The 27,926-nt window shown below is 45.4% G+C and overlaps 1 protein-coding gene across 3 annotated transcripts; it reads right to left on the reverse strand.

Moving 5' to 3' along the window:
• Positions 1–249: 249 nt before the first annotated feature.
• Positions 250–27,651, reverse strand: Rnf19b (ring finger protein 19B). Of its 3 annotated transcripts, XM_021159390.3 has the most exons (10): positions 26,862–27,651; positions 13,995–14,200; positions 12,471–12,615; positions 10,321–10,483; positions 9,790–9,904; positions 7,077–7,217; positions 5,565–5,772; positions 3,266–3,397; positions 1,945–2,436; positions 250–585 (listed from the first exon to the last, which is right to left on the reverse strand). In XM_021159390.3, exons 1-9 carry the CDS (start codon positions 27,485–27,487, stop codon positions 1,974–1,976), a joined length of 2,199 nt encoding a protein of 732 aa, XP_021015049.1. In that variant the 5' UTR covers positions 27,488–27,651; the 3' UTR covers positions 250–585; positions 1,945–1,973. The 3 variants fall into 3 exon arrangements, with proteins under 3 accessions (XP_021015049.1, XP_021015048.1, XP_021015050.1); XM_021159389.3 differs by lacking the exon at positions 250–585 and having other exon boundaries at positions 1,639–2,436; XM_021159391.3 differs by lacking the exon at positions 250–585 and having other exon boundaries at positions 1,639–2,436; positions 12,471–12,612; positions 26,862–27,649.
• Between the last annotated feature and the right edge of the window lie 275 nt (positions 27,652–27,926).

The following is a 27,926-nucleotide window of genomic DNA, read 5'->3' on the forward strand; positions in this document are numbered from 1 at the left end:
ATGAGGGAGTGAGTAGTCGGCCCAGTTCTATAGCATTACCTCAACCCAGATAAGACTACAGGTTTGGCTGGGTGACAGTGGTGCACGCCTTTGATCCCAGCACTCGGGAGGCAGAGGCAGGTGGATTTCTGAGTTCAAGACCAGCCTGGTCTACAAAGTGAGTTCCAGGACAGCCAGGGCTATACAGAGAAACCCTGTCTCGAAAAACCAAAACAAACAAACAAACAAAAAAAACCCCAAGACTACAGGTTTGACTCTAGACCACGCATTCTGACAGACTGCCTTTGACTTTATCCAAGTTAAGTGCTTTTTTGATGAGGCTTTAGAAGAATTGCAAATCTCGAGAGGGTTGTTTGCATTTCAGGGGTCTCCAAACTGTCTGCCTTTTCCCCCAACAGGTTCCTTTAGTCGCACTGGGACATCTCTAGGACACTTTCTTAATGAGACGCCAAGTCCATTAACAGCATTTCCTGTTCCAATGTGCAAGGAAATGCAAGGTGGCCTGTGGAGCCTGAGAAGTAAGATCTTCCACAGTGGCTGCTGTCTGGACGCCCCATCCTTTACTGCACAAGGCAGCAGGTAAACCTGTGAATAGAAACAGAAAGGCAGCTGGTCCTCAGACAATGATGCACTCAGCTCTTCCCCTGGGCCCAGTGCTAAGGCGATCAACAAGTTGCCTGATTCTGGTTTAAGGATTGGGCAAAATGGGGGCATAGGAAAGTTAACTGACAGTCAGATCTAGAATCTGACATTGAATCTCTCGCTCTGCAGTTCCTTGTATGAGCTTTCATTCCTAAAGACATTATTTATTATCATTACTATTATTACTTTATGGTTCCAGGGATTGAACCCCGGGCCTTGTCCACGTTAGCCAAGCATGCCTCTGCTGAACACCCCCTCCAGCCCAAGGACCTTATTCTTGACAGTGCCCAGATTCTTGCTACTAACAGCTCACTCCTGCTAACCTGCTCAAGGGAGACTTGGGCGGCATGCCTGCCCTCTGCTTTCCCTGGAGGCCGCATTTCTCAGCCTTTCTCTAGGCTGGCAAACCTGAGCATGGCTTCTGTGGCAGGGAGCGTGTATCTGAGAGCACAGCCAACACCTATGCTATCGCCTGGGATCTTGCAGAAACAGCTCTTGCTCCCATAGGATTGGCTCCTAGGCTGAGATGCAGCTCAGGCAGGGGTAGAAGAGCTACACAGTATGCACAAGGTTCTGGGTTTCAGCCCCCGTTGGAGAAGGAAGAATACTCGGCTTCCTAACTTGTAGCCCTGCAGGGTCACCAGGCCCTCTCCCCAGACTCTGCCCCTGAACACTGACTAGAGTGTGCTGAGTATGAATCTGCCTCTGACAGGAAAACTGCAGAATTGCCTCTTGAGGGCAAAAAAGGTGCAACTCAGTCTCCTCGCTATCGCAGACTCAGCCCGACTCCCGTCTACAGGAGCCTGCCTTGGCTTCCTGTATGGGAGGAGAAGCTGCTCTACAAGTGACTCCACTGCAGCTGGAGGGAGTAAATCCCTTCTTCCCTGGGGTTAGAAAACTGCAGGCCTCTCAGACAGACAGAGAGACAGACAGACTACTCTTCCAATAAACACTTGGCTCTGCAGGACTACCCAAGCCAAGGACAGTGACATGAGGTCAGTTATGACAGAATTCTTTATTAAAATGTGTCATCAATAATGTTAGCATACATACAATATACACACATACATATGTACATTCTTTGACACACCTCACAGATTGCCAACATCAGTTTAGCCAATAAATTAAAACTAAAAATGAGAGGATGGGGGAGGGATACTAGAGGCAAATTTCATTTTTTATCTGGTAAGAAATTGTAAATTTCTCAGAACTTCCCTGGGGGAACCCTGACCAGAGAATCTTTGAAACAAAATACATAAATCCCCACCCTCCCCCAAAAAAGATTCCAAAAGATGCAGTTACAACAAGTGTGCTTCTCAGAGCAGGGGCCTTCATTCCACGTCAGACTCTTCTGGCTTCAAGACAGTCTGGCCCTCAGCTGGAGCAGCGAGGTTCTTGTGGGCACTTGGGCTCGGTGCACCGTGGACTTGAGGGGTGGAGGGGCAGGCTGCAGCATGGGAGCGGGGCGAGCCACACTCATCTGAGGTGATGTCTGGCACGTCATCTGACTGCGTGTCAGAGCTCTCCAGGTCACTGCGGATGCTCTCAGGCTGGGCCAGGCTGATGTCCCAAGCCTTGCTGGCCAGGCAGTCTTTCTGTTCACAGCTTTGGTGTTTGTAAGGGGGATCGTCTTCACTGCCACCGCTGCCACCACCAGCACCACTACCCTCTTCTTCCTTTTCTGCCACCTGAGCATGGACATGGAGCGAGTCCTCTGTGCTGCTGCCACTCACCAACTGATAGTGACTTGGTTTGGCTTCAATGTCCACTTGGATTTCCATATTGTTGCACTCTCTGTGGGAACAAAATTCACTGTGCTGAGAGTCACGCATAGGTTATATTATATTATATCTGCTCCTAAAATAGTTTCTGGGTTTTGGCTTAAGTAGTTAGAAGAGGTGGGTCCACGAAGACCAGAGCTCACTTCTCACTTTTCCTTTTTACACACACACACACACACACACACACTCATGCTTGCTCTCCTTAAAACATCTAAAAAGAGCTTCCAGAGGGACTGGAGAGATGGCTAAGCAGTTAAGAGCACTGGCTGCTCTTTCAGAGATCTTGAGTTCAATTTCCAGCAACTACATGGTGGCTCACAACCATCTGTAATGGGATCTGATGCCCTCTTCTGGCATGTAAGTATACATATATGCATACTCATTTACAACAAACTAACACACAAATAAATAGCTTCCAGAATTCAACTAAGTACCTCATCCTATCTTACTTTTAATAGAAATGTGAGAGCAAGCTGGCAGCTTGTTATGACTGCATCACAGTCAGAAGCTATTCATTCCTCCTGCAGTGGAATGGAGAGGAGATCTAGACCCAGGCCCTAGCTAACATCAGTCTAGCTCTTTAAACTCCATTTGAATAATTCCACTGTTACAACAGCTAGACAAAAGAAGGAAGAGGTGGGAAGAGAGATGGTGAGGGAAGAAAGGAGGGAGGGAGGAAAGTCAAAGGCTAACAAGAATTAAGAGATGAACACTCCAGCACAATGGATTCAGAAGCACTCCACATCTCCACTAGATGGCACCCAGGGCCCTGAGCTGAGGAAGGGAGCGATAAGGACCTATTACCCAATGAATACAGCTGTCCGGGCTCTGCCTGCTCGTACCTGTCCTGCGGGTTGTAGGAACTGATTATGGAACCGGCCATAGCACGAGTGCTTGCGCTGTCGCTAATTGCACCAAGACTGGCTGTGTCTTTGGGGAAAATTTCCTTTTGGACATCGGCTTGAACTTCTAACCTGTGTAAAGAGGGGATGTGCAAGTTAACAGGAGAAGCAGGGTTCTGACGGTTTGTTTCCTGGCACACACCTCTTCCATTACTGTGATAATCTGTTGGATCACCTCCAACTGCCAAACAGTTCAAATACATGCCCACATAGTTCCTCTCTTACATATCAAGTGAAATTGTCCCCTCCTTTCTGTCCCTTTAACATAAGCCCTTGACTAAAAAAATCAACACAGCAGCCCCTAAATTCCAGTCAAGCAACTTTCCAAAGCAGTGTCGACACAGGCCAAGACCCAACCTCCTAAAATCCCTTAATTCTTGGCTCCCTTCCTGCCTACGGACATCTGAGGCCTTTCTGACCTGCTAGCGGCTTAGGTTCCTTTTCTTACCCTAATTCCAGCATCACAACCCCTGAGTTTTCATTCTGTACCTCCCTGGCTTTGTGGATGCTATGCTGTCTCAAAAGTTTCTCTTTCTCTGCCTGAAAAACTTATGCTAGGTCTTTAACAACAAAGGACTACCATTTCCTCTTACTCTCTTCCAGCACCCAGCAGGCACCTCCAGCTGAGTGCCCAACCCTCTTCTGCACCAACTTCCACACCTCTCTCCACTGCTCTGTGAGGCCCTGGAAGGAAGAGTTCACAACTCATTCCCACTCTGCCCTTTCTACCTTGGACACAGAGGAAGAACTCAAACACTTAGTAACCAGGTAACCTCCAGGCTGCGAGAATGAAGGGCATAAAGGAGCCAACCTCCTCCCTCATCAACAGCACTTTCCTAATAGGGTTTCAAGGCTGGGAACCCCTAACTGCTTCCTTTCTGGCTCAGCACCATTTTGTTCTGCACTTCAGTATTTCTTCATAATGGGTTTCGCAGTCCAGCCCATTTGACTCATTCACTTCCCATAAAGGATCGGCTTTCACTGGATGCAGCAGCTGCCGGCTGCACTGCAGTCTCAGCAAGTCACGCTCCAACTATGTCTGTGGCTCATTCAAGGGGAGTTGGCTTTAAGAGAGCACAGCAGTGAATACTCTAGCATGTGGGGGCAGGAGCCGTTAACAAGGGACACTAGTCAGAAGATGCAGCTAGGTCAGCAGCAGCTCCATCCCGCTGCCTGTGTCTCTGCCCAACACTAGGAAATGAGGGCAACTGGGGGGTTCCAGCTTCAGCTCTGCCACACACTCAGTGGGCAAAGCCTTTCTCAGAACCTACCAGGCCACCTCCTTGGTGGCTGCCAGAGGCTGGTTCATGCCATCGGCTACACTAGAATCATCTGGGGAGTCTTCTCTAAACATAGACCACCCTCGGGTCCCATCCCAGGACAGCCTAAGTCATTCATTCTGGAGATATGCTCCTAGAGTCTATTTTAAGAGGTTTCCAGGCGAACGAAGGACACCAAGGTGAAGATCTAGTCCACTCGCCATCTGCCACTGCATCTTTTTTGCAGCCAAGTCGCCATCTGGTCTTGCCCTAACCTCCCAGGACCTCTGTGAGGCGGTGTCCTCTCTGGGGCCTTCCTACAGCCTCCTCCATGTTCTCCATAGCACATGAACTCAGTGGAGGCTGCTGCCCGTCAGTCACGGATCAGCTGGATCCCTCCAGGTACCTGAGACAATGCTCTGTGTCTCCCTCACCTCCTGCTCTGCTGTGCTCCACGAGGCTGCTCTTCCCCACTGAACTCAACTAACTGCTTCTCCTCTAATGCCAGCTGTGCACCTTTGAATATGTATATGTAAATATGAATAACTATGGCGTTACAGTAGGTCACATCAGCAAAATGCAAGTACATCAGTTATTTTTACTGACAAGGTTTTCTGTACTCTTAACACAAATTCACAGAACTGATTTTCCTACTCTATCCAGTGGGAATAAGTGGGTCATGAAGAGTGCAGTACCAGAGTCAACGTGACACAGCATAAAGCCAACAACAAGCCTAACAGAGCGCCTGCCTTCTGCTCTTCTTGCTTCCTAGAGCAGGCAGCAGAATGAAGCAGCAAGACCTAAAGTCAACATTATTCTTTAAGTGGAAGTCACTATGATGCAAAGAATTTGTGAACTTTGAAAAATAAAATACCACTGATGCTTAAATCAAAGTGGCATCTCCCTGGTATAGAGACGTGGCTCGGTGTGTCCTCTTACAAATAATTCCAATGCCTATTACAGACCAGCTCTCTACTTACCGGCTGTACTTTCCCTTGCCGCTGGAGAGAATACCACCACTCAGTGTGCCCCCTGAGAGGGCAGCAAAGCTGGCTGTCTCGCTGTATGGTCCCTGCATGACACTGAGTCCATCTGTAGGGCTTCCGCTGGTACTCAGTACACTAGTCAGGCCCTCAATGCTGCTTTCTCCAATGCTGGGGTTCTTGAGGGCTCGCCAGGCATCTGCCACTATGGGTAGAACCAGACACCTCCATTTGAAACAACATACAAAGAGTCTGGAAGGCATTTTCCTGAAGAGACTCTTCAGAGTGGAGGATTTTCATGCTGAAAAGTACTACAATTTCACTTAACAAGCAGCGACTGTGTGAGACAACAGAACCAGACTGCTAACATCTGCACTTAAGCTTCTCAGTAGCTTAGTGAGTGATTAGGAGCCCTTATTTCAAATGAGGAAATAAGAATTTGAAATTAAATGACTACTCAGGATCAAATAAGTCACACCACATTTTAACTGCAAGCCCACTATTATTTCTGTATAAGTCTACAGCATCTATTTTGTTTTGTTTTGTTGATTTCCGAGACAGGGTTTCTCTGTGTAGTCCTGGCTGTCCTGGAACTCACTTTGTAGACCAGGCTGTCCTGGAACTCAGAAATCCGCCTGCCTCTGTCTCCTGAGTGCTGGGATTAAAGGTGTGAGCCACCACTGCCTGGCTACAGCAGCTATTTTTATCTACCTTAGTAGATTTAAAAAAAAAAAAAAATTATGAGACAGGGTCTCATTCTATAGTCTAGGCTGTCTTGAATTTAGTACTTAGCCCAGCTGGCCTTGGATATCAGTGCTAGGATTAAAGATGTGAGCAATTATGCCTCACTCGTATTTCTCTTTTTACTTTGAGTCAGGGTCTCCCTGTGGCCCAGACTGGCTTTGAACACATGACCTCCTCTGCCTCCCCATCCCCAATGCTAGGATTATAGGGAAGTGCTCCCAGGCCCCTTTACTTAACATCTGATTAGCTCGAGTGCAGCTTCTGCTGCAAAGCATCAAAACCACCTGTGTTGCAAGTAGGTGAAGACAGTGTTCAAGCAGGAGTCACAAGATTTGCTCTCATCTCAGGTCTGCAGAAGCCCTTGCTACTAAAATACAAGCTAAAGCAGTTCCCACTGAGATGGGGATGATAGCCCCGGCCTCCCTCATCAGAGAGCTGCTGTAAAAAGCAAGCAAGATAAAGTATAAAGTCCTCCGAAACTGATGGAGTAAGGCACAGACGCAGAGCTTTCTTATCACCACCCCGCCAGCACACTCCAGTTACTTGAAGTCCTACTGCCTCATACCTGCCATACATAGGCAAGTACCAGAGGAATTAACCTAATAATTCTGGAACCAAGAAATGAAAGGCTAAAAATACTTTACCCCCCACAAAGCTCATTATCCAAAGAAATCCAATGACAATCTCTGTAAATATGTGCTCAATTCTACTGACTTTTATCTTTTGTTCCATAGATTCAAATGGAAATAAAAGTCCTTCCTTTACCTGTGATTGGACCATCATCTTCATCAAACTCAATTTTTACCCCCTTTCCATTGGCTGTGCTAACTCCACAGCCACCTCCACGGCAGAGAGAAATGGGCACAACCCCATAAACATACGCCAGCATAATGGGGACACCAATACCTGGGGAAAGAGATGGAAACATGTCATCAGGTCAACAGGCAATTGTCCTGGTTCTCCCTCCCAGATTGGGCACAAGCAAGCCACTAGGGCCAAAGACAAACATGGCCATCTGAAGAGGCTGTCTGTCTGGTATAACACAGGAGCAGACAGTCACAAAAGTCTGGATGTCTTGGCTTCAGTCCTTTGGCTGTCTGTTCATAGAACCCTCCCAGTGATAAAGAAAATATACATGTAGAATCCAACGCATCCAACGTCTGTTGACTTTATACCACCCCCTTCATTGGTGAAGTGCTAAACTGAGAATTAATCAAGAATCAAGGCTAAAGGCTGGAGAGATTACTCAGTGGTTAAAAGCACGGACCCAGGTTTGATTCCCAGCACCCATGGCAGCTCACAATTGTCTGACTCCGGTACCAGGGGATCCAATGACATCCTGTCCTCCAGGGCAGCAGGTATACAAGTGTGTGCAGATATACATCAGATAAAACATACACATAAAAATAGACACTGGACGAATGGCTGTGGGGATTGTGATTTGAGGGTTCCTCAGACTGAATTCTCCAATCACACTGCTGTAGGTGCAGAGTAGCTCAGTTGTTACATGTTAAGAAGGAAGACTGTCTTGATTTGGGGCTGGAAAGGTCAATCAGCAGTCAGTTAGGAGCACTGGTTGCTCTTCTAGAGAGAGGACTTGGGATCAATTCCCATCACCCACACGGCAGCTCACAACTGTTTCGTTACTCCAGTTCCAGGGGATCTGATACCCTCAAACAGACACATGCAATCAGACAAACAATGCACATAAAGATAAATTGAAAAACAAGCAAACAAGCAAGCAAGAAGTCTGCCTGGATTCATGTCCCAGTGACTTGACCTTAGCTCCATCCACATAGACTGCCCCTTTATATTTCTAATTATGCTGACTTTGTGGCACTTGTGAAATCTTAATAGATTACATATGAGACACCCAGAACCACTGCTGACAAATGATAAAACTCATGAAATGTTGGTTTCCAATTAATCTTTCCTTTCTTACTTTTGTGTTTGAGATAGGGTTTCTTTCACGTAGCTCAGTTTGGTCTTGACATGCTGAGGGTGGCTTTGAACTCCTAATCATCCTCTTTCACCTCCTGAATGCTAGGATTACAGGAGGGCATCACCACGCTAGGCTAAATTTTTCTAAAATAAATTCTCATACCTCCCAAGATACTGTGAGGCATTAATAGAAAATAAGTGTTTGTGTGTGAGTGAATCCTTTAACAAATAAATAGAAGAGGGGGCTGGAGAGATGGCTTAGAAGTTAAGAGCACTGACTGCTCTTCCAGAGGTCCTGAGTTCAAGTCCCAGCAACCACATGGATGCACACAACCATCTGTAATGGGATCTGATGAGTCTGGTGTGTCTGAGGACAGCAACTGTGTACTCAAATAAATAAAATAAGTACATTAAAAAAAAAAAGAGCCGGGCATGGTGGCACACGCCTTTAATCCCAGCACTCGGGAGGCAGAGGCAGGCGGATTTCTGAGTTCGAGGCCAGCCTGGTCGACAAGAGTGAGTTCCAGGACAGCCAGGGCTACACAGAGAAACCCTGTCACGAAAAAACCAAAAATAAATAAATAAATAGAAGAAAAGGAAGAAAAGTAAAAGTGTAGTGTTTAGTTTTCATTAGTGCGACCTTTCCTGTGTAATAGACTGAGTTGTAGGCCCTAGTCTGAGACACACCCTGATAATGCAGTGTAGCTGAAAAACCATCATAGTTAACAGTGTCTACTAAGATGAACCTCTAGGCTGGGGAAATGGCTCAGTTGGTAAACTGCTTACCTTGCAGGCATGAGGACACGATTTCAATGCCATGCAAAAACAACAGACAACAGGAGTGCTGGCGCACAGTTATAATCTGGAGCTGGAAAGGCAGACACAGGTCGGTCCAATCCTCTCAGCCTCCGGGCTAGCCACTCTCATCCATTTGGCAGGATCCTGGTCTGTAAGAGACCCTGTCCTGCTTTAAAAGCTAGGTGGATGGCTCCTGAGAATGGCCCCTGAGGCTGGCCTCTGCTTCCAACAGCACTCTTGCATTCACAAGTGCCTCTGCCTCCATGCCATATATGTGAACACACAGAAAGTTATCTAGCAGGCTGGTGACATAGCTCAGTGGGTAAGAGCACTAACTGCTCTTCCAAAGGTCCTGAGTTCAAATCCCAGGAACCACGTGGTGGCTCACAACCACCGGTAATGAGTTCTGACACCCTCTTCTGGTGAGTATGTATAATAATAAATAAATCTTTGGGCCAGAGCAGTCAGGGACTGAGTAAACAGGGCCGACCGGAGCAAGCAGAGGTCCTAAAAATTAAATTCCCAACAACCACATGAAGGGTCACAACCATCTGTACAGCTACAGTGTACTCACATACGTAAAATAAATCTTTAAAAATGAAAGAAAGAAAAAAGAAAAAAAGATAACTAGCAAAGTGAAGTCAGCACAGAACGTAGTGTCTCCACCGTAAGCACCTGGCCTGCTGGCTGACCTGCTCCATAAGCTAACAGAGGAGCTGGAGGCCAACAGCTCGCTTACCAACACTAACAGCAGCAATTACTGGGGATGCAATGACTGACAAGGTCACTCCTCCTGTGATGGCCAAATTCCTCTTGTGCTTGGAGGTTTTCCTTCCCTCGTACCTGCTGTGAATCTAAGAATAAAAAGAAAATCCAGGTCAGCAGGTCAGGACATCAGTATTTTGCCAGGGAAAAAAAGGACAAATGCTTGCTTGCAAGCTATATTAAAACATACCCTCCACCCAAAGAGGGATCTTTCTCAAATTTTAACCTAACCCAGACCTGGAAAATAGAAATGAATGCAGGAAAAGTTAATCCAAGAAAAGAAAACGTAGCTCAAGGGAATTTCACCTTAAAGTCACTGAGACAAACCAGGCCCAGGATGTTAATAAGAACTTTCAGACCTCATGGGGGCTTATAAAAATCCATTTAAGAAATTAAAGTTATTTTTATCTACAAACCAGCTGGCTTTCACGCAGCCCTGAAATTTCCTTTCAAACTATTGCCAACAAAGCCAAAGCTGGAGCAGGCCTAGGAAGGCATGTCTTACCTTCCTCCCCACGTATACAGGGATGCCGATGACCATGGCGGGAATTGCAATGCCAGCAATGAGTGAGATCCCCACCGGAGCACCGATCAATGTGCCCAACTGCCAAAGAATTTTCTTTTTGCGGCTCCATGGCTTCTTGCCCCAGAATGTACAGCCAGAGGGACTATAGAGGAAACATGCTCACGTTAATGGCAGCATCACAAACACAGCTGCTGTGGCCAGAGGCTTGATAGGAACAACAACCATCTTTTCAGTAAGAGTGACTAAGTGACAGGAGGCAACAGAAAACAGATCTCTTAGCCAAGGGGGAAGCAAAGGACAAGGGGTTCTGGGCGTCTCAGGTTTTTTGGTGAAGGCAGACCTCCAAAACTGACATTCTTTCCTTTCTTGTCTGACACACTACCTACGCTGACCTGATCGCCCTGACCAGCACTACCTGAGATCCCGCACAGGTCTGTACTTGACATCCCACCCAATGTGCTGTGTCCTGCAGCTCATGAAGTTTCTGGAGTTTCATGGCACATATCCCTCCTTACCTAACACAAACCACATTCTTGGGGAAAGAGACTCATCATGTCTTCCCTATGAGTTTGTTACTGAGAGTGGTGACTTTAACCTTAGCCCTTCTGTGTCTGATTCTTCTACCTCATTCCCTTTGTGCTACCTTCTCTACTCCGTAAGTCTAGCAGTATTATTCCAAGTAGAAATCCTGTCTTATTTGGTCCTGTGTCTCTAGTCAGTGTCTGTTACATAGAGGCTTTTAAATTTTCACTCAACTGGAATGAGATGTCTCATTTCACAATGAATGCTACACAATAATGTCCATAAATGTTAACTTCTTTAGAGTAATAATGTAATATTCACTCAATTCTTTAGAAACTTACTGGCTGGAGGAACTGTAAAAAGATCAGTTAATGAGATCCGACATGACCGTGAAGTACCTAGAAGTAGCAACACTTACAGCAAGTGATACAGGAATGGCAGTGAGAGCACAGCAGAAACGAGAAGCCTGGCAGATGAGGTGCACTTAAGGTGTTTTTCAAGGATAAGCAGGAGCTCTGTAGACCAAGCCTAGCGGCACATGTTTATGACCATGGGGAAGCTGAGTCAACTTAGAAACCAATTCAGAAACTCATTTCAGAAACCAATCAAAGGCCAAGCATAGTGGTGTGCACCTTTAAACAGGAGGCAGAAACAGACAGATCTCTGAGTGAGGCCTGGTCTACACAGGTAGTTCTAGGCCAGAGCTACACAGTGAGATCCTGTCCCAGAAAAAGGGGACAAGGGGTGGCAAGACAACTCAGTGTAAGCATGACGACTTAGGTTCACCGCCTGGTCATGTGGTAGAGGCGAAGGACTGACTCTCACAAGCTGGCTGTCCTCTGACTGCTACATGTATGGGTGATGCACACAAGTGTATACACACACAAAAGAAAGAACTTTAAAGAATAAGTAAGTAGGGGCTGGAGAGATGGCTCAGCGGTTAAGAGCACTGACTGCTCTACCAGAGGTCCTGAGTTCAATTCCCAGCAACCACATGGTGGCTCACAACCATCTGTAATGGGATCTGATGCCCTTTTCTGGTGTGTCTGAAGACAGTGATAGTGTACTCATATACATAAAATAAATAAGTAAATCTTAAAAAAAAAAGTAAGTAAACCCAAACAAGCCCACCAAGAACTGAAACGAGGAGATAAAGGGGGAGGAAAGGAGGCTGAAGTGGTCAGAAGGTCACTGAGAACAATGAGGTAATGTGAACAAATCTGGAGGCAAGAGACACTGCCAACAAGCCAGCTCAGACTGTCTGGAACAGCAGTGATTAGAAAGGTCGACTAAGGGGGGGGGTAATGGGGGACTTTTGGGATAGCATTGGAAATGTAATTGAGGAAAATATGTAAAAAAAAAAAAAAAAAAAAAAAGGTCGACTAAAACCAGTCATGGAAAGCCTTAAAAGGCACGCAGCAGATGAGAAAGGAAGGTAATGGAAGGCAGTCACCGAGACTGCTGGAGAAAACGCCAGGCGTGCTTTAAAGGAGTGTCTTACAGATTCCTCCTTCTGTAAATGACATCAACCATGGCTCTTTGGTATCCCTTTTCCTAACTGAGCAAGAGCAGAGAAGGACAAGGCAATGGATATGTGTCCCACCTACCTGAGGTAATGCAAGTCAGAGATCTCTTTCATGCAAAGCCAGCAGAATTCACAGCCACACACTGCACAGGTCATGTGGTTACAGCTCCCATCATTCATCTTGATAATGTAAGCACTGCATCGTGGGCATGGCTTGATGTCATCTGCTAGGTAGGGATGGAAAGATAAAACACCCCCTGTTAAATTCAGTCTGACTGTATTATTCCTAAGAGTGTATGTAAGAAATGAGAACAAGGCAGTCAGGAGGTTTTGCCTGACGATCCCATTGTGTAATACTTTACTGGAAGGCTGACTATATCTACAACTCTTGCTGTGTTTGTTTGTTTGTTTTGGGGACAGGGTCTCATTTATCTCAGGATGGCTTGAAACTGCTGAGGATGCTCCTGAATTTAGGACCCCTCTGCATTTAGCTTCCAAGCATGGGGATTGCAGGCACAGCCACATGGCTGACTGGGTGGTACTGGAGACCCATCCTAAGTGGGTATTCTAACACCTGAGCTGCACACCCAGACACAAGAACTTGTGTAAAATGGACCTCGTTTCATGTTAGGCTGCCAATTCCAATAACCAGCATCTTACATAGCACTCAAGTCACATTTGGGCAGGGAGACTCCAGCAGAAAGACAGAAGAAAGGTTCCAAGGCAAATGGAATTTCTACTAGCCAAAGGCTGACAGATTAAAGCCAGGCCATTAGAGCAAGAAAATTCTGCAGCCTGGTCAGCTTAAGTTTTGACAGCGGTTCCCCCGTCCCCTCCCTACAACTGCATCTTTGATTTAAAAATCAAAATCAACAGAGTAACTGTATAGCATGCAGCAGGTCATTTCCCCAGGAATTTACAAACTATCCCAAATGACAATTCCAGAGAGTATATTGTGCTGGAAAAAGCAAATGGCATAATTTCTCTCCTACTAACTTGCTCAAATGAGATCAGTAAGACAAAGAACATCTAAAAGAGGCTGATGCCTTAAAGATTGTTCTACACAATCAGAGGTGGAAAGTGTCTGTGACCTCCCCCTCAGGGACAGTCATTAACTCACACTAGGATTTATCTCCTTCTCTCAAATCTGTGCCCTACTTCAAAAGCTGTGACGCACTCAAGCTAGATGGCAAGCAGGACACACTGAACGCTAATTAAATGGTTCTCTGCCCCTTGAGAAAAAAACCAAAGTGCTCTCCAAGCTGAGACACATATTAAGACAGCAGCTTGAGAATTCCATCTTGTTGTATCCCAATGTCACATAGCTAGGATTAACTACCTATCTTGATCAGCAAGAAGCAACATAGAGGGGTAGGTGGGCCAAAAAAAAAAAAAAAAAAAAAAAAAGCAGCAGCAGCAACACAGCAGGTGTATCATTAAAAGTTCAACCAAGCCAGAAAATGTGTCTGTGGTCCCAGCTCCTCAGAAGAATCAAATGTCTGCTCGCTGATCTCAAGGGTGCATGGCTAAGACAATCGCTTTTAGTTTTGAAGACTTATATTATAGATACCCAACAATGAGACAGTGAGATAATGCCAGCTTATACCTGGTCCAGATTCTTGCCCGTAACTGAGACCTGAAGTGTGCTTGGTCCGAACTCGTAAAGTCTGAGCCCTCTGCTGACGGGCCATATCGCAGGTCTGGTTTGGATGCCATATCTGCTTGCAGTGGTAGCAGAACTCAGTCTGGCAGCCCTCCCTCTCACAGGTTAGCTTTGGGCAGCTGGCACAGCCATAGGCAATAACAGCATAACTGGGTAAGGAAGCAAAAAGAGATAAAAGTGAGGTGAGCTTATACTGTTTGGTACCACTATATATGATACAAAGACACACACACACACACACATGCACCCCAAGTACACTAACTAACTGTACTTACTTTCTTGTGAAAAAACAGTTCACTTCCTGACAACAGCCTGGATTGCTAGCAAGTATTCAGTCAGGTTAAGCTGTTTCAGGAGTGCTTTACCACAGCAGCTTCATAAATAGCAGGGTATACAACAATTTCCTTTCAATGGTGTGCTATATTTAGAGAGGCTTGAACTTGTTTACATGAAAAGTCAGAACAGTTGTAAAAATAAAGAGCTCCAGCACAAACTCAAGCACGTATGCTCTTCCATGTTAAGATCCATAGTGGAACTGGTCTGCTCACAGCTTGAAACAATAGCTTTCCACAGACTCAGAGTCTATTGAAAGCTCATTTTTGGTTTTCTTTCTTTCTGCTTTTAAAAGATTTATTATTTCTATTTTATGTGTCTGAGGGTTTGACTGCATGTTATATATGTGCACCAAGCATGTGTCTGGTGCCTGAGGAGGCCACAGTGGGCATTGGATCATGCCAAAACTGAAGCTATCAGGCAGCTGTGAGTCACCAATGAGGGTACTGAGAACTGATCCTGGGGCTTATGGAGACAAGTACTCCTAATTACTAAGCCATCTTTCCAGACCCTAGATTTATTTTTATTTTTAATTACATGTATGCTGTGTGTGTGTGTGGGGGGGGGGGGGGGGATGTGCATACGAGCAGTGCCCAGAGACTAGAAGACGACACTGGAGTGTCTGCAGTGAAGTCTAGGCAGTTGTGAACTACCCAGCATGGGAGCAGGAACTGACCTTGGGTTCTGTGCAAGAACAGCACATGCTCTAACTGCTGAGCCTTTACTTCAGCCCCTTGCTTTTAGCTTTTCTCTTTTTCTAATTTAAATCTGTGCCTTTTAATGCTCTTTATTTTTTTCTTTTCTTTTCTTTTTAAAACGTTTTATATGTATGGGTGGGTGTTTTATCTGCATGTATGCATGTGCACCATGTGCATGCCTGGTGCCCATGGAAGACAGAAGAGGGCATCAGATCCCTGGAACTGGAATTAAGGTCATTATAGGTCCTCTCGAAGAGAAGCCCACATTCCTAACCAACTGACAGCTCCCAATTTTTTTTTCACTTTTTTAAAAAAATTGGGTATTTATTTCATTTACATTTCCAATGCTATCCCAAAAGTCCCCCATACACTCCCCCACCCACTCCCCTACCCATCCACTCCCACTTCTTGGCCCTGTTGTTCCCCTGTACTGAGGCATATAAAGTTTGCACGACCAATGGGCCTCTCTTTCCACTGATGGCCGACTAGGCCATTTTCTGCTACATATGCTGCTAGAGACACGAGCTCCAGGGGGTACTGGTTAGTTCATATTGTTGCTCCACCTATAGGATTGCAGATCCCTTTAGCTCCTTGAGTACTTTCTCTAGCTCCTCCATTGGGGGCCTACTGTGTTCTTTCTTAACAGCTTACCAAACCTTACTACTAAAACCTTTCACCAACACAGCAAAGTCATGCCTTCCTCTCCCTCTGCTGAGGTATGTTAAAGATGCACTGCTCTGCAGACTGGCTGCACTAGCACCAACCATCCTTACAAGTGCTGTTAGTCCCTCACAAGTAACTACTGACATTTTAAATTAATTCTTAACATTGTCAAGGAATCGCTCACATTGCTCTTACAAGCGGGCGTTTGCTTAAAATTAAAGGGCCGGGATGTTGGTCAGCATTTGCCTAATATGTACAAGACCCTAAATTCAATCCCGGGCACTGTAAAATTAATTAACTTTAAAAAGTACTTTAAAGAAACAGATATAGTTTTTAAAAATGACTAGATGTGTGGGCATGTACACACAAAGGTGGGTGCCTGTGGAGGTCAGAGCTGTCAGATCCCCTGGAGTTGGAATTACAGGCAGGTGACGTGCAAATCACCTGATACAGGGGCTGGGAATTGAACTCAGATCCTCTGGGAGAGTAGTCTTTTCTTTCTTTTCTTTTCTTTTTCTTTTTTTTTTTTTTGGTTTTTTCGAGACAGGGTTTCTCTGTGTAGCTCTGGCTGTCCTGGAACTCATGTTGTAGACTAGGCTGGCCTCAAACTTAGAAACTTGCCTGCCTCTGCCTCCTGAGTGCTGGGATTAAAGGCGTGCACCACTATGCCTGGCTAGTCTGAGCTCTTAACTGCTGCACCATCTCACTAGCCCTCAAACACATCAATGATTGTTGGTTTCTTGCTGTCTGTGTTTTGCTGTCCTCTAGTTTACACCTTTCTCCAATATTCAAAGACCTCAAACAACTTAAATAAATGCTTGTAGCTTTCCTTATTTATCCTATAGTTTTCTTATTAATATATATGTTGAGTATAGCAATTTAAATACTCAGGTTGATTTAAAAAGTATACTACAGCTGGGCGTGGTGGCGCATGTCTTTAATCCCAGCACTTGGGAGGCAGAGGCAGGTAGATTTCTGAGCTCGAGGCCAGCCTGGTCTACAAAGTGAGTTCCAGGACAGCCAAGGATACACAGAGAAACCCTATCTCGAAAAACCAAAAAGTATACTACAGATATAAAGGACAATGTATATATCTCCTGTCACATAATATGCTTCCTTAATATTCTCAGAAGGAACAAAGTGAGACTAGATCAACGTGTAAATATGATTCACTTCCTGAAGAAGTTCTGAGCCCATTTACCCCAGCTAGCAGGAAAAACAGCCACTAAACAATGCATCTCAGAAAAAAAGTGACTGGCTTGCTATTTTGTGTTAACTGAAATGAAAAGGTACAGATGGCTTCTAAAAGTAATTAGCCAAGTTCTAAAGATATAAAGTAAGAAGCGTACCAATGGGGGGAGGGGGCTTAAAACTTTATAACACATTCCTCCATCACATGATTATTCAAGTGCTTGTTTCCTCTCTCTCCTCTGTCTCTGTCTCTGTCTCTCTCTCTCTGTGTGTGTGTGTGTGTGTAAGGGACTGGACCTAGCACTGTGTAAGCATATATTCCACTACGGAGCCAAGTCCTCCTGCCTCAACATTTCTCTTCTCTTCTCTTCTCTTCTCTTCTCTTCTCTTCTCTTCTCTTCTCTTCTCTTCTCTTCTCTTCTCTTCTCTTCTCTTCTCTTCTCTTCTCCTCTTCTTTCTTTTTCTTCCCCCAATTCCTTCACTGTCAAACCTGGGCACAGGCTGCTCCATTCTCTGCCTGTTCTGGGTCTATATGACGGGAATGTGAAAGCATGTGCTGCAGCTTCAGATTTCACATTACTCCGTTTTTCTTTATTTTGGCAGATTTGGCATCCTTTCACTGGGCAGTGAGCAGACAGTCCTCAAATTTCAAAGCATGACAACGAAGCAGCACAGACAGGCCACAGACTGGCAGGCAAACAACGGGAACCACCTTTAGGAGGTGAATTTAGTTCCAAGGAAGTAAAATAACCCCCAATCCTGATGACTCTATGGCAGTCTGTCACTATGACACAGACTTACTCAGGACAGAAGACTTAGAATTCCTGCTTTGGGTACCTACTCTGTGCTGATTCATACTGCATGACACAGATGAACTTAAATATCCCCAAGCCTTACTTCTCTCCCTCTAATGGAGATAGAGCAGTGTGCTGCCTTCAGGTATAGCTTAACATTCTAAAACTGCATTCATAACTTTGCACTGAAAGCCATAACATATAATGCACTGGACTTCTGGCCTTTGCCTGCTCTCTTTTTTTCTGCCCAGAGATGTCTTTCCTTTCTTCTTTCTGGTAAATAGCCATTTAAAAACCAGCTCAAGCTGGGTGTGGTAGTGCAAGCCTTTAATTCCAGCAAATGAGAGGCAGAGGAGGTGGATCTCATGAGTTCCAGGCTGGATGGGTCTACAAAGTGAGTTCTAGGAAAGCCAGGGTTGTTGTTACACAGAGAAAAATCTGTCTTGAAACCAAAACCAAAACCAAAAAAGAGCAGTTCAAATGTCATCTTCTCTATAAAATGTACTTAACCTCTCCAGGCTGATAACGGCCTATTTGTGCAGTGCAGTTTTAACAGCACATTACAGCCTGTGTATGTGCCTGTCTCTCCCAGCACACTGGACCTCTGCTCAGCATACCTGTGGTGGCCACACAGCAAATACCCCCTTTTGCTCCAGTGGTTCTTTGGGTTTCCCTAGGGCACTTTAGCTCTTCTCCTGGCCACATTTTCATCCTAGCCATGTATGGTTGGTTTTTTTAGATATTATGCAGTATAATCTAATCCTGCAATTTTATAAAAATTCATCTTAAGGGTAAAGCTTCTAATTACGGGAAAAATTTCCCTAGCTGGACTAAAAGCCTCATCCATGTGCTCCAGCTATTCTGGCCATGTTGTTCCCTTTCTTGTATGTCCTATACTAGAGGGAACTTCTCTCCTACTCTGCTGTTTAGTTTAACCAAGGATTCAAATTTGCTAATTAGAAGCTTAAAGTAGGGTATAAAATGTTACATGCTGCCTCAAGCTCAGAATGCTCTCCCTCAAGTTCACACAACTTTTATGTTAAATCTTCAGAAATATCAGTGTGGCAGGCTATCTTAATTTCAGGCCTGGAAAAAAAAATCCTATTAGTATAAATTTAATTATGCCTCACAGATTTCAGTAGTTTCTATATTATGTGTTCCTATATATGTCTATACTTCCAGTTCTAAAGTCTTATACTATCCATTTACAAATGGACCCTAAGATTCTTTAAAGGAGATAGACATGGGATTAGGGAGATGGCTCAGTGGTTAAGAGCCCTGTTGCTCTCATAGAGGACTCTCGTTTGATTCCCAGCATTCACATGGTAGCTCACAACCAAATGTCAATCTACTTCTAGGGGATCTGATGGCCTCTTCTAACCTCTTTAGGCACCAAGCATGCACTTGGTGAACATATACACATGCAGGTAAGACACCCATACACATAAAATAAGTAAATAAGAATAAAAGGGGTCCCTCCTTAGAATGGGGAACCATATACCCATGTAAGGAGTTACAGAGACTAAGTTTGGAGATGAGATGGAAGGAACGATCATGCAGAGACTGCCCCATCCAGGGATCCATACCATAATCAACCATCAAATGCAGACACAGTTGCATATGCCAGCAAGATTTTGCCGACAGGACCCTGATATAGCTGACTCTTGTGAGGCTGTGCCAGTGCCTGACAACTATAGAAGTAGATGCTCAGTGTCATCTATTGGATGGAACACACGGCCCCCAATGGAGGAGCTAGAGAAAGTACCCAAAGAGCTGAAGGGGTCTGTAACCCTATAGAAGGAACAGCAATATGAACTAACCAGTACCCCCTGAGCTGCATATGTAGCAGAAGGTGGCCTAGTCGGCTATCACTGGAGGAGGGGTCCTTGGTTTTGCTAAGATTATATGCCCCAATACAGGGGAATACCAGGGCCAGGAAGCGGGGAATGGGTGGGTTGGAGAGCAGGGTGGGGAAAGGGTATCAGGGACTTTTGGGATAGCATTTGAACTGTAAATGAAGAAAATTTCTAATTAAAAAAATACATTAAAAATAAATAAAATGGGAAAAAAAACCAAAAACCAAAAAAAGAATAAAAGGGGTTAGAAAAGCCATGCCCTTACTAGTTCCTTTTTCTTGTTCCACTTCATAACCCACTCCTCAACCAGACAACTGTAAAGGTCTCCACACCTGGACTTCCTATTTCTTACACCAACTCACTATTCATTTTAGAAGGTATTCTATCCTGGGGTTACTCTGTTGCTTAAGTTCTTTCAACGAGAGAGAGAGAGAGAGAGAGAGAGAGAGAGAGAGAGAGAGAGAGAGAGAGAGGAGACACAGCACTAGCACTCAACACTGAGACAGGAGGAGGGTGAATTTAAGAGCAGTGTGAGATACACATAAGATCAAATGGAGAAGGGGAAGGGAGAAGAGGGCTGGAGCAAAGAGTGTGGCTCAGTGGTAGGGTACTTGCTTATAGCACATCTAGACATCTGGGTTCAATGTCCAGAACCAAAAGAAAAAGCAAGCAAAACCAAAAGTTACAACAAGGAACTCAAACCCTCAAACCCCTCAGTCCTCAACTCATACAGCTTAGCTGTGTCTATTAACTTGGATTTAGACTACTTTTCAGACTCAAGATCTCAGTAATGTGGTTAGAAGTTGACTGAGACAGACTATGCAGCCAGGTATGCATTTCTACTCATAGACTCAAATGCTGTGATCAAATACCACCTCCTTTTTAAGGTCTTTCTTGATAGTTTTATGCAAAACTTAATGTTTTTACACTTAAGATACTTAGGAGTTTCCTTAGTATTTATTGTTACAACTAAAATCCATCTGTCAATTGGCAACTGTCCATCTTTGATCGTCCATCCTTTTTGAAATACTCATCCAGGGGTCATCACCTGTCTATCTTTCCCACCCTCCTCCTCTCTGCTCCCGTAAGAACGCTGCTGCTCAGCTCTTTGCTCTTTTCCTCACACCTACTCATCCCATTCTTCTGAGACCTTCTGAGACTGGGACAAGGACACAGAATATGGGTAGCCTACTCCACAGGAGCTGTTTTTATAATCTACTCTGAGCAAAAGAGTCACTGTTTGAGACCCTAACAGACGGCAAGCCAGAATGGTAGCAATTAAAGGACTTTAGAAAATGGCAAATAACCAGATAGTGGTGGCACATGCCTGTAACTGCAGCACTCCCAAAGCAGAGGCAAGTGGATCTCTGTGAATTAGGGTCATCCTGGTCTACAGAGTAAGTTCCAAGACAACTGAGAGACAGCTACAGAGGGAGACCCTATCTCAAAAACAAACAAACAAAAACAAAGAAAATGGCAAATAGTTAAGCCTTAAAGATAGCATGGCTGGTTGGAGACATGTATAATCCTTGGTACTCTGAATTTGGCAAGTTATATCATACACCATATGGCATATTAGCATTGGCAAATGTACAGTACATATAAACATACTTAATGATGTGGTGTCGTGCAATGTAATCCCAGCATTCAGGATCAGGAATGCAAGGTCAGCCTGAGCACCATAGAAAGGTAGAGGACAGTCTGGGCTACATAAAACCGTATCTTAAAAAGTCAAAGAAGTTAAAAAACAAAACAATAACAACAAATCAAAAAACAGAAACAAAATAACTATTTGTTTTAGTTTATTTCAACTAATATTTCTCTATCACATTTGATCATTTTTCGAGACAGGGTTTCTTTGTATAAGCCCTGGCTGTCCTGGAACTCACTCTGTAGACCATGCTGGCCTCGAACTCAGAAATCCGCCTGCCTCTGTCTCCCAAGTGCTGGGATTAAAGGAGTGCACGACCACTGCCCAGCAACATTTTAAAATAATATCTATAACACACCTTGAAAAACATTGATATAGAAAATAAACCCCCAAACTGGTAGAAATTAGTAGGGTATAGTGTCACATGCATGTAATTCCAGCATTTGAGAGGCCAAAGCAAGAGGGTCAATGTCTGAGGTCATCATGGGCTACATTACATAAGGAGACCCAAGTTCAAAGCAAAACCATCAAAAAGATAATGGGAAAGTTGGAAGCTATAAAGAAGCTTGAAATAAGAACAGATTAAATAGGTAAAGTCTTATTTTTCACAAGGTCTTGCTGCATTGTTTTAGGTAGCCAGTGAACTTGCTATGATAATGTGCCAAGTGAGCCAGACTCCAACCTCAGGATGCTGTCTCCTGTTTTTATACTTCCAAATATTGCTCACTGCACTCAGGTTTTAAACGCTTTATCTGCTTTTTTGTCTGCCAGGTATGAATTTCTTTAAGACTAGCCTTAAATTTGCAGTAATCCTGTCTCTGCCTTTCTTTGGAGTCTCAGAATTATTTGCCTAACATGGTCCATGTGTCACCATGTAAAGCAAGTAAGTGATTTGGTTTTTTGTTTTTTGTTTTTGTTTTTTTGAGACAGGGTTTCTCTGTGTAGCCCTGGCTGTCCTAGAACTCACTCTGTAGACCAGGCGGCCTCGGACTCAGAAATCCACTACCTCTGCCTCCCGAGTGCTGGGATTAAAGGTGTGGGCCACCACTGCCCGGCAAGTAAGTGATTTTTATGCGCAGAACTTATAGATAACGAGTGAGCATTTTTAGGCACTGAAGAATAAGCCCTTGGCAGACATGGGAAGGAGGTATTACTGAGCTGGAAGGCGACTGTACATAGAGGCTGAGAAAGACTCAGGGGAAAGCTGCAGACCAGGAAGTAAGGGGCCAGATTAACAGAAAAGGGTGAGGGCTGTGGGGATGTAGCTCAGTGGTAGAAATGCCTATCCAGCATGTACTGAGACCATGAGTTCTGTGCCTAGCATCGAAACAAAACAAACAAAAACAGTGGCAAGAAATTGAGGAAGGACAGGGAAGGAAAGGTCCTAGTTGGGCATGATGGTGTACAAATGTAGTCTCAGAGCTCAGGAATCAGAGGCAAGAGGACTGCTGCACGTTCGAGGCTAACAAGGATATACCGTGAAACCCTGACTCAAACAAAAGAAAAATCCTTTACTGAATGTGAAGCATCTCTCATCCTGGGAGCTTGCGCCTCTCTCAGGAATGTGCTATATATAAGTTAAAGAATGTACTGTACGTGAGTGAACTATATATAAGTTAATGAACTATACATGAATGGACAGGCCCAGTAGTGTGGGAAGGCCAATGGCCTATGATACCATCTGTTGGGATCAGTGGGAAGTACAACTCTGTAGGGAATGGAGGGAGCAATGAGAGGCCAGAGCCTGGACCAGCAACACATAGGTCAAGATAGCCTTAGTGCTTCTTCTATTCTGAGGACCTGTGTGACAGGAAATTCTGTTGACTATTTTACCCACCCCTCAGCCTCCCAGAGATTCTGAAAATTAAAGATGGACAATAGAACACCTGAGAGAAAAACAATACAGTTATAACATTTGTGGGTTTCTGAAAGGACACACCTAGGCAGAGATTCAAAAGGGTAATTGATCAACTGCACTACTTAATAGCTAGGAAGCATTCACTCCACATTTAAACTTCTTTGAACTGGTTTCTCCTCTACAAAATTCTACTTCCACCACCTATCTGCATGTGGCCAAAGTGAATTTACTGTGTCACTGAGATAATGCTTTGAAGACTCACTGCAAAGAACTACAAAAAACGCAAGCTATTTGCATTTTAAGCTAATTTTATTTCACTTGAAAGTATATTTTAAGATTACACTTGTTGCTACAGTATCTGGCAAATCAAATAACACCGTGTCTATTTTCTGCTGAAATTGGTTCTCTCATTGATAAAGCCATACGATAAAAAAAGTATCAGAATTCTGTTCTGACCCACAAAACTTAAAAAAAGAAATTTCTTAATTTATGGTGTTCTCATTAATTTAGTCGTAGTAAAATGATCATAAGTATATGAGGTCACTTATATGGCCCCTTAGCCTGAAGATGTACACATATATACATGGGAAGACTTGGTCAATTTGGCTGCCAAGACTGATGCTGTGGGCAATAAACATGGTCAGGTGTAGGAAGAGATAAATGAGGTTTAGGGCCTCTTTTCTAATGCTTACACAAGATTTTTGCCAGACCCAGAAGAATAGGATATTTAAAAAAAGAAAGGAAAAAAGAAAGACAAACACTAAAAGAAAAAAAAAATCTACACATGGTAATGCACACATATAATCCAGCATTGGGGAGGTGGAGACAAGAGGATCAAGATTTTGAGACAGTCTTTGCTAAATAAGCAAGACTGCCCGAAAACCCAAATTAGGATTAGGAATATAACTCAGCAGGCAGAAAGCTTGCCTGGCATCCACAAAGCACCAGATTTGATTCCCAGGTAGTAGTGGCAGACTGCAGGCTCATCACTCAGCAGGTAGAGGTAGGTGGATTAGAGTTCAAGGTCATCAACAAAGCAAAATAAGAGGCTGTAGCTAGGCATGGAAGGCCACACTTTTAATCACAATACTTATGTGGCTGAGGCAGGCAGAGCTCTGTGAGGCCAGCCTGGGCTATAGAGTGAGTTCTGGGACAGCCAGGGCTACACAGAGAAACCCAGTCTCAAAACCAAAAAAAATGTCAGAAGTTGTAGCACTTTCTTAAGAGTTGCTGGGGAAGGCAGAGACAGGAGGCACCCTGGGCCTTAATAGCCAGCCAAAACTGACCTCTGGTCTCCACAGGCCCCCAGATACACCACACGAGCGCGCACACGCACACATCACAGAGCCTATTTTTCTTCTGGCTTTAAGAAGAGGGGGCAGAACAACTGTCCATGGGGAGCTCAGACTATTATTTGGAAAGCAAATGAATTACCCGAGGGACTCTTTGTGTATCTAACCACCTTCCATTGACAATCACTTTATAAAAGTTAATTAATTAAGCCTCTTAAGTCTTAAGACAGGATTAGGCTTTTCTGTCAGATAAGAAAAACAAAGCAGGTAAGACTATTAACTACAGGGATGGGAAGAGAAACTGGAGTCAAGCATCCCTGGGCCTCAGTGTTGTTCCCAAGCCACACTTCCTAGAACATGCCCAAAATGGGGACTGTGATGACAAGCCAATACTTGAGTTGAAAAATATTATTGGCTTTGGAAGTAAGTCTATTCCAACACTGGTTTGCTTCACTGCCTACCAGTTTGTTGTTGTCGTATCAGTCTGAACAAAGTACTTAATTTCATGAAATGCCAGTTTCCTCATTTATAAAACTATCAAATCAATCTCCTATTGCTGTGAAGATCAAAATCTGCATGCCTGGCACAAAGGCACCTCCGTGCTGGTTTGCTTTCTTTCCCTAAATTTTATTTTCTTTAAATACCTAGATACTGACAAAAAAAGTGTGCATATATAATTGTTAGTCTGACTAATTAAAACAGAATATGACAGAATCTCAAAACAACAAACAAAAACAAAACTCAAAACCACACACACACTCAGAATCTGGATGAGCCTCCCTAACTCCTGCTAAATTAAGAAAACTCAAGTAACTCTAAAAACCACTAATGGTTTCTTTATATTTCTTGTCAAGCTTTCATATTAATTTCTGTCCATTTATGCTGATGTGAGTGAAGATACAGGTTGACTTTAAAAAACAAATTGGGGAGCTTTCCCCAAAAGATGATCAGGGAAGTCACATTTCATTGTTAAAATTCAAATAAACTCTCATTTCTAAATAAGGAGTTGATACACTATTATGCAATTAATCAGGTAGTGCTTTCCTAAACTAATATCCCTTTGGTTCAGAAAGTAAACTAAAAAGAGTATCAGCAAAACTTGAATATTCTAGAAATTAACCTCTCAAAAGCCAGTAAGACCACCAGACACAAGAAGACCTTTTCAGGTGGCCACAAGGCCCTTCCTGGTATTCGATAAACAGAAAGTGAAAGCCATCTGGGTACCTCTGACCACATCTCCGAGTAATTTAGAAACTCAGTGAGGTTAAACACACCCACTTCCCAACAAGTCTGGCACTTCTGAGTACACAGTTCCTTCTGAAGGGGAGACAAATGGCAGCATCCTGGAATCTCAGCTCAGCCTTGATACACAGGCTACAATTAAAAGCCTTTAAATCCTTTGAAGCAAGGGTTCACATACCTTTTTACTAGCATTGCCTTTACACTAGGCGCTGCAAGTGCCCGAGAATCTTCTGCCCCCAAAACATGACACACAAGAATATAATTAATCTGTCCAAGGTCACAGAACAGGTAATGGCAGTCTGACTACCCATCACACTGAAGAGCCCCTTCTTGGCTGCATTTGGCCATTCACATATTGGAATGATAGAGACAACCAAGTTTTTTGTTTTGTTTTAAAGAAAGGGGGTGGAGGACCTCCACTGAAAGCTTCAGACAGAGAAATCAGTAATTCCTGCTCTAAAGAGTATTTTAACTCACTGACCTTTGAAATCAAGCATACATAGAACATTAAAAAGACTGTCATACAGATTTCAAGACTGAAAAGGTAAGCAAACACATTTTCTCACACCAGATCAACTTCTGGGTAGGCACCGCCTCTGAGCCCTATTGATTTTCCTGGTCAAAAAGTCTGTTGTGACTTTGCCCTCGGCAGCACGTTAGGAACCACAAGGTGCCTGCCAGTGGCTTAGCACAGCACGCAGTGCCCAGGGTGCCCCTAGAGCTGTTAGTGAGCTGCCTTCTCTCATCATCTGCATCTCAACTTTCAGCAGCGGTTGTGTGGAAGAGCACGCCTTCTGCAATGCTGCTGCTAAGTGCGCCCCTAGCCATATGGACACACCCCTCGGAAGCGCGGCCCCTTCAGTAGGACATTTTCATTCTCTCTCCTATAACAAATATTCCTTCTCAATCATTACGATAACACGCACATACACACACCTCTCCCTACCTGGGCAAAGAGAAAGAAAACAAAACAAAACAAAAAACCCCTGCTCACCCGGATATTCTGACTTAATGGACAGTTCCCTTCTCTTAGCGCTCAGCCACCACCTCAAGCTCCTAAGTAGGTATAGGGTGCTGAGTGCCATCAGACCGGTTGCAAGGCTGGTCTGAGGGTCGGTTACTCGGGATCGTCCGTCCTCTACCTCCTGCTGGGCACCATCCTCTCCTCCCTCAAGGTGGGTGACACCCGCTGCACCCGGGACGACCCCCCGCGGCCACGCCCCCGCGCTCACCCGCAGTCAGGGGCCGGACACCAGCGGCAGTCGGGGTCCGAGGCCAGGTACCGGCGCAGCATGAACTCTTCGTACTTGTGCATGAGCGGCGGGTCGGCCAGCAGCAGACGGATGTCGTGTGGGTTGAGCCGCTCGCTGCACTCGGGGCAGCTGATGGGCACGCGGCTCTCGCTGATCTCCAGGCGCAGGTAGTGGCGGAGGCAGTCCCGGCACGAGCGATGCGGGCAGCTGAGGAGGCGCGGGGCCCGCTCGGGCGGCAGGCGCACCAGGCACAGCGGGCACTCCACCTCCTCCGCGCCGCCACCCTCCGCCGCCTCGTCCTCCTCCGGCCCGGCAGCCACGGCCTCCGCCTCAGCCTCGGCAGCGGGCTCCGAGGGCAGAGCTTCTACCGGCGGGGCCTGAGCCTCAACCGGGGCCGGAGCGGGCGGCGGCGGCGGTGGCGGCGCGGCCGGGGGCGGCGGTTCGGCCTGAGGCTTGGTCCGGGCGCGGCGGCCGCGGGCCGAGGCGGAGAAGACGCTGTGGAAGGTGAGGCGCCGGCGCCGGCCGCCGCTGCGGCACTTAGGGTCGGGGGCGGCCGCATGGAGCGAGGTGGAGCGCGGCGACTCGGAGTCCTTCTCGGAGCCCATGGCCCGCAGAGGCTGAGGAGCCAGGGGCGCCCAGCGCCGCCGTAGCTCCCGCCTCAGCGCCCCCTCCCAGCCGGCGCCCCGGCCGCCGCCGCCGCCACCGCCGCCTGGGCAGCCCTCCCGGAGACAGAAGCCGACCAGCCGCTACGAAGTGGTTATAAAGCCTCCGCCCCGCGCGCCGCGGGCAACTGCGCAGGCGCCGGCCTCAGACACCTCACAACCCGCGCGGCCCCGCGAGAGGAGATGGGCGGGGCCTGGAGGGCGGGGCCTGCAGGCTGCTGCTAAGCCCCGCCTTCTGTGGTCAGGTGGTCCGGCGCAGCCATATTTTGCACAGGCTCCACCCTCCATTCCTTGTCCAGGAGTCAGGGGTCTTCTTTTCAATGAGGATGCCTTCAGTTTATCTGTAAAAAGAAGACGAGCGTTGATCTAGTAGTGATTCCCG

This window comes from Mus caroli, unplaced genomic scaffold, assembly GCF_978045245.1.
Source record: "Mus caroli unplaced genomic scaffold, Mus_caroli_1 scaffold_6, whole genome shotgun sequence".
Lineage (NCBI taxonomy): Eukaryota > Metazoa > Chordata > Mammalia > Rodentia > Muridae > Mus > Mus caroli.

Bases quoted from the DNA above. Each gene is read 5' to 3' on its own strand.
- Rnf19b (XM_021159390.3), bottom strand. From the start codon at position 27,487: ATGGGCTCCGAGAAGGACTCCGAGTCGCCGCGCTCCACCTCGCTCCAT. The intron at 14,201-26,861 runs GTGAGCGCGGGG...TTCCTTACCCAG, and splicing joins TGTCCGGCCCCTGACTGCGG to TTATGCTGTTATTGCCTATG. The intron at 5,773-7,076 runs GTAAAGGAAGGA...TTCTACCCATAG, and splicing joins AGATGATGGTCCAATCACAG to TGGCAGATGCCTGGCGAGCC.